We start from the raw sequence: 6,689 nt of genomic DNA, 5'->3' as shown, positions 1-6,689 counted from the left end.
AAAGATAATCTACTGATAGATTATACGTAAAAATTTCAAAGTTTCAAGAATAATATTTATAGGTAGAAAATTATCATCATAATCTACAGAGCAAGAGATAATTGGTAGTGCCGACGAGATACCATCAGTGGCGCCGGCATAACTTATTCGAGCCCCTCCGATATATCTATCAAAAATATGAAATTGAAAAGCTTTTCAATACGTCTATATAGCATCCGATATGTATATAGAGCTCTGGTAAACCCATTATAAATGTGGGGTATTCGGAGGTTCCAGAGCTGTTCTAAATTATGATCGAAACCAAGTTTCAAGGTGACCAAGAACCCATTGATGAGTTGCCAACGATCAGGTAGCGATCGCCACTCTCTTCGCCCCGGGAAGTCGTTATTCTGTAGTCCACAATTGAGCCGGTAATTTACACAGGGTCGATTTAAGATTTATCTTAGGAGCGCTGGGGTGCTAGGAGACAGAGTAACACTCGTATCCTTCTCTTCAAGTCCATTATCGCTAACAAACAACGCAGCTAAAGCACAAGCTCCGATCAGCGGCGCGTACAATATGAAGACGGTGCGTACGCTAGCCATATAAGCGTCCAGGACCGCGCTGCGCTGTGCAGCCGACAGACCCAGCGAGTCAAGTTGATTGATAGAAGTCGTTATTGTGTCGGCGACGGATGAGCTTACCACGCCTCGCAGTTTCGCCTTGAGCACGTTGTTCAAGATAGTACTTGCGAGTGTCAGTCCTATCGTACCTCCCATAGTGCGCAGGAAGTTGCGCAACGAGTTGAGCACGGCGCGATCAGCGCGGCGTGAGTGTGCTAGGAGGGCTACGAGACTGGGCTGGAAGCAGCAGCCTGTGCCTAGGCCCTGGAAGAAGCCTACAACGCAGATGGCCCAGATGGGCGTGGTGCGTGAGTAGAAGGCCTGTGGGATGAGGAGTAGAGCCCATACCCATTGACCCACGACCATCACGGGATTATAGCGCTTCGTGTGTGAAATGATAAGACCTGATAAGATGGAGCCCAGCCCTTGAGATCCTGCCATAGGCATGATAATAGCGCCTGCCATGATAGCTGTGTAGCCACGGACATTGACTAGGTAGATGGGCATGTAAAAGAGGTTTCCCCAGAAGACGATGCCGTAAAGGACATTTTGGACGAGCAGGATGTTGCAGGATAGACCATTGCGGAAGAGGTGTACTTTGCTATGTTAGTAGATGACAAGGAATACAATAGCCGAGATAGCAAGCACTCACTAGGCATGATGGGCAATTTAGCCACTTTCCACTCCACAGCCAGGAAAACAGCAAAAGTGACGACTCCGATCGAGAGCATAGCGATGACAAGGGAGCTGTTCCACGCAAAGGTCGAGCCGCCTTGGGACAAAGGTACCTGATTGACTTAGATCAGCCAAAGCAAACAGCAAATTCGAACATGGGAGGACCTACCAACAATAGAACAATAGCAGCGACGCTCATAGCAACACCGATCCAGTCAATCATGCCGAGTTTTGCCCTGGTACCAGCGGCCATTTTGCTGCTTGGAAGTACCACGAAGAGCATAATAGACAAGGCAATTAGCCATGGTACATCATACCAGAGGCTTGAGCTGGCGTCAGCAGTCTATATCACTTAAGGTGTGGTCATGATGGGTGGGAATACTAACGTCCATCTCCAAGAAACCTTGGTCGCCATGACACCACCAAGCAAAGGCCCCAAACCACTCCCAAAAGCAACGGCTAGACCGATGAATCCATTGTACTTGCCTCGCTGTTGAAGCGTCGTAACATCGCTGGCGATGATTTGGACTAGAGCCGTTCTTTTGTTAAATGATCAGTCAGCTGAAAATTCAAGAAAATAAGAAGGCTCATTGAATAAAAAGATGAACACGCTTACATGGCACCACCCCCTAGCCCAGATACCACACGGAAAGTAAACAACATGGCCGGAGTGTTTGAAAACCCGCATACCAAGTTGCCCGTTGCAAGGATGCCAAGTGACATCAACAGCAACTGCTTGCGGCCAAAAATGTCGCTAAGTCGTCCATTGAGTAGCTGCACGGCCGTCGTTGCCATGAGGTAGGACGTTGCTACCCATGACAGCTGAGGGCCGAGGTGTAGCGCTTCCCCGATGCTGGGCACGGCTGCTGAGATGGACGTCTGGTCTAGGTATGCCGTAAACTGTGCTAGAGCCAAGAGTGGGAATACTTGCATGAGCTTCCTGTGCGGGAGGTTGTTCGACTGATGGTCTTTAAAGGTGTTCAATTGAACAGTAGCTGCTGAATCGCTATCTTTTGAATTCGATAATGGTTTGCTATGGTCATTCGTTGAGTTGCCAATAGTGGTGTTATCGTTGGCGAAAATTTGCAGCGGGAGCTGTTGCTGAGAGGTTTCGTTCATGCTGTGCGGCGAGGATGATTTCTTTGTTGCCTGCCCTACTACTTGGAAACTTTGAGGATATGTTTGCCCCAGAATTTGCAGAGGAAGAGGGAGTCCTGTTTCCTAATCTTTAATCGTTCGGGTAAGCTTCGGTTCACGTGTTCACTTATCGTATTTGTTCGCAGAATTGGCCGAACGCTTGCAAGGATTCAAGGATTCAAGGATTGATTCTTCCAGGTCATGTTAGGGTTGCGAATAACACCGGAGCTGTGTGATTCGATCATTCAATGAATTGACCATCAAATGCCTTGTTTATCTGTTCAAAACTTCTATTTTGTGGCGTTTTACTTCATTTCGAGGGAAGCCAAATTGGCCCTAAAGATGTTGAATCCTTGCAGGCGTTCGGCTAGTTCTGCGAAAGATTATGGTACTTGATATTTATGGACGCGGGAATGGTAGGGCGTGGGGCCACCCGTTCCCCCGCCCCCCTGTGAAGTCTTGTCATGGAGGCCCCCTTTAATGGTTCCGCAGCCTAGTGACGGGTGTGCCCGACGATGAAGCTTCTTCTTTTCTCATGCGGAGTCCTCCCCAACTTCCCATTTGGTGCTTTGGATTACGTCTTAGAGTTCATTCAATTGGTTGTTTCAGTGATTTTCGCATTTTGTGATATGTGGGATATGGGATTTTTATGAATCTTTGTGTGATCACAATCTCTTCTTGCATTGTTCAAAAGTCTAAAAGAGGGCCATCAGACTCAAGAACCCTTAGATCGTGGATCTAGAGGCTTAAGATTAAGAAAGCCCCACATTCGAGGTTGGCATTATGTTTACATCTATCGGGGAGCCAGGCTAGGGAGCCGGTACATGAGAATCTTCAGCCCCGCATCACAATTATATATGAGTATGCTTATATTAACCGCGCATGCAGTTTATAAAAAAACGACTTGGCAATGTAACGGGTACCCACAGGGCGGCCAATGATCTCAGCAGATAATCTGTAGACAATCCGTTGTAAAGTAACCAATTCGAATTTTGAACCCGGTAATCTGTGGAGTATCTACAGATTATCTGTTAGTACTTATTTATTTGTGGATTTTTCAGTTATCTGTAGATTATGTAAACTTGGATCACTTGTAGGCTATAAGATGGTCTAACAATAGGTTCAGATTTAATCGAAAGTAGGATTTGAAGATTATCTATAGATAACCTGTAGAGTAGATAAGATTTCTAGATGATTTATAGGGTGTGTAGGACCTTTGATGAGTGACCTATGGAGTGAATTACCCTTAGATCACTTGCGAATATAGATAATTCTTGCACAGCCTAAGAACGACACGCTAAAAATCAATAGTTTAACCCCTCAATATAGTTTTCATCAAGAAGAAGCGAGGCTCGCTTTCTATTGTTGTCTCGTCATTACAACATCATAAGCACATGAATTGTGAATACGAAATTGTAGCGATTCCGCTGATCTCTGCCACGTAGCCGCACCTCCTCCTTGTGGACAGAATCCTTGATATCAAATGCAAGATAACCGGAGGAATCTCTCTTGTTGATTCAAATGGAATCTTGTTTAGCACTTCAATCTGCTTTCAGATTGCAACTGTTACGGAAAACGTTACATGATAGCTGAGCCTTCTTGAGGATAGATCCTTGGCGGCATATGACCCATAATGCAAGATAACCAGTGTACTTGCAACTGCCTTTTCCGTACGAATTGACTATCGCATTCAGTACCATGCACGGTATGCCAAGTGTCTTATCTTATGTCTTGTACTTCATGCGTGCCCGAAGGATTGTAGAAAGTATGTTAATGCTCACTTGCATTTCATTCTAGATTGTAGTGTTCCCATTGGCCAATAGGACTTAGAGCAGCGCAATTGCCTTCTGGCAGCCTGCACTGATATGCTTTTTTAGTAGACTTCTGTGATCTTTCCGGCATATACGAAGTAGGTTGTTCTGACTTGAGTTTGTAAATACTTTGAAGCATGGTATACTTCGGCCGATGTTCCGAATAACCTCATTTCTTTCTTATGATCATATGATGCTACTGCTTATTGTGTGATCCGTAAATCTCCGAGAATGGCCTTTATGACAGCCTTTTGGAGGACTATTTAAATGGCTCCCAAAGTCCACTTCTAGTCAGAAACAATGCAATACACTTTCTAATTTCTTTACATCTCACAGACACGAATAAGATGATTTCTGACAATTAAGACTCAGAATTAACATCCTGTCTTGACTCGTCCTTAATAGTCACAAAATTTAGATACCTCCAACGTTCCTTCACAGAACAAATCTCGCCTCTCATTCAGCCAACTTAACAATATCTTATGAGCTCGTTCTTATACAAACTTATTTCAAAGCTGCTTTCCAAACCTTCGCAATGGCAATCTCAACTACAATGACCGAGACCATCACTTCGCCTGCAGTGACCAGTTATAGGCCTCTAATATTCCAAAAATACCTCTTCCCACTCCAGCTGACTGGAATCCTATCACGCTATCAGCAGAGGGAGCTCACTCCCTTGATAGGCACAGCCTTCGACGACATAGACCTTGCCAAGATTCTACAATCAGGAGGGCAGGAGTCCGACGCTGTAATCCGCGACTTGGCCATTACCATCTCGCAACGTGGCGTATGCGTCTTCCCTGGACAGAAGAAATTGACAGTTGCCGATCAGAAATTACTTTGCCACCGCCTCGGCCAATTGACGACTCGTCCATACACTTCAGGTTTGAACATTCACCCATTGAACCAGACAGAATTACCAGATGGGACAATTGATGCTGAGTTGACGACATTGGCGTGAGTATCTGCTCCTTCTTTCCCTCATGGGCGATAGCTTCTGGCTCGATCATAATCGCAAGCGTAAAAACAAAAAAGAACTAACTTACCTCAAATAGACGCGACCCCAAGAAGAAGCTCGTCCAACAAGCTGGCTTCGGCAAGAATGAAAAGAAGCAATCCCACTCAGATGGCTGGCACACCGACTGTAGCTACGAGAACGTACCCGCTGACTACACCATACTACACATGAAAGTAACTCCCGCATCAGGAGGCGACACCCTGTTCGCCTCTGCATACGAAGCCTACGATCTGCTGTCGCTTCCCATGGCGAAGCTACTGGAGAGTTGCCAGGTATGACCTCTTCTCCATGATCCATTGTTGTCCCTAAGTATACTGAATGGAGTAAATATACTCACACCTTCGATAGGCAACTTTCATGCCACCAGGCCATCGCCCTGAAAATATCGTCGATCGCATGTGGAATGGGCCACGTGGTGCTCCCGAGAACGTCGGTCCTGAGCTGCGAGCAAGCCACCCCGCCGTACGCACTAATCCCGTGACAGGCTGGAAGAGTCTGTATGCGATGGGCCACCACTTGGAGGCTATTGAAGGTCTGGGTGATCTTGAAAACCGCATGATTTTGGAGCTGCTGGAGCGCTTGCTCGTCGATAACCACCAGCTACAACTCCGCGTGAAGTGGGAGGCTGATGACCTTGTTATTTGGGATAATCGGGCGGTATATCATGTATGATCTTCCTCTTCTCTAGTGTCTTTCCCCCCCCGCTCGATGGTATAATGGGAAATGGCTAACAGAAATAACGTTGAAATAGTGTGCTACTTTTGATTACACGGCGAAACGGATGGGAAATCGTATCTGTGGATGTGGCGAGAAGCCGTACCTCGATCCACGCTCCTCTGGACGGCGATACGCCCTGGGACAGAACTGATTAGGGTTATCAGGTATCACAGAAGTTTGCAAGCTATGGAAATCAGTTATACGGAAGTTGGAGGCATAATTATTGTTAAACACACCATAATATGGTCGTACTTTCCTTATATATACGAGTATAAGTCAATTGAAATATTACACTCTTTCCAGATTTATATGAACTTTATTTGGTGAAAGTATTATACACCTCAGTACTCAAATTTATCTTTTAAATTGGAGATTCTATATTAGATTAAAATAAAAGATCTTATAAGAGAGATTGACGTGAGATACTCTATAATCTTACTAGTGTTTCTGTTCTTTCTTTTAGCTTCTAGTGAGGTATGTTATAGGTTTAATATAGTATGTTCCAGTGCATCATCCCAGTAGTTTTTGATTCAATCGAAGAGTAACCCGTTGGGGTCTGTAGGAGACTGAATATGAGCTTAGAGTTGGAAAGTAAATCTAAAAGTTTCGAGATACATTTGATTTATCTTGATTTGATAAACCAGATTGTATTATAATATAAGTTATTTTAATATTACTGAAAACTGTATTCCCTTTTTCAATTGATTTTTTTAAATCTCTATAGATTAC

At 44.8% G+C, this 6,689-nt stretch overlaps 2 protein-coding genes across 2 annotated transcripts; one reads left to right on the top strand and one right to left on the bottom strand.

The window, feature by feature from the left end:
• Nucleotides 1-437: 437 nt before the first annotated feature.
• On the bottom strand, nt 438-2,396 carry EAF01_009008 (uncharacterized protein; the record flags this gene model as incomplete). The annotated part of the gene is made up of 5 exons (XM_038917264.1): nt 438-1,198; nt 1,255-1,390; nt 1,447-1,600; nt 1,664-1,816; nt 1,894-2,396. 5 exons carry the CDS (start codon nt 2,394-2,396, stop codon nt 438-440), a joined length of 1,707 nt encoding a protein of 568 aa, XP_038766869.1.
• Nucleotides 2,397-4,760: 2,364 nt separating this feature from the next.
• On the top strand, nt 4,761-6,111 carry EAF01_009007 (uncharacterized protein; the record flags this gene model as incomplete). Its single annotated transcript, XM_038917263.1, has 4 exons — nt 4,761-5,182; nt 5,281-5,515; nt 5,592-5,909; nt 5,995-6,111. The coding sequence occupies 4 exons, from the start codon at nt 4,761-4,763 to the stop codon at nt 6,109-6,111; spliced, it is 1,092 nt and encodes a 363-aa protein (XP_038766868.1).
• Between the last annotated feature and the right edge of the window lie 578 nt (nt 6,112-6,689).

This window comes from Botrytis porri, assembly GCF_014898465.1.
Source record: "Botrytis porri strain MUCL 3234 chromosome Unknown BPOR_013, whole genome shotgun sequence".
In the NCBI taxonomy this organism is placed as follows: Eukaryota; Fungi; Ascomycota; class Leotiomycetes; order Helotiales; family Sclerotiniaceae; genus Botrytis; species Botrytis porri.
This window is presented reverse-complemented; position numbering and strand designations above follow the sequence as displayed.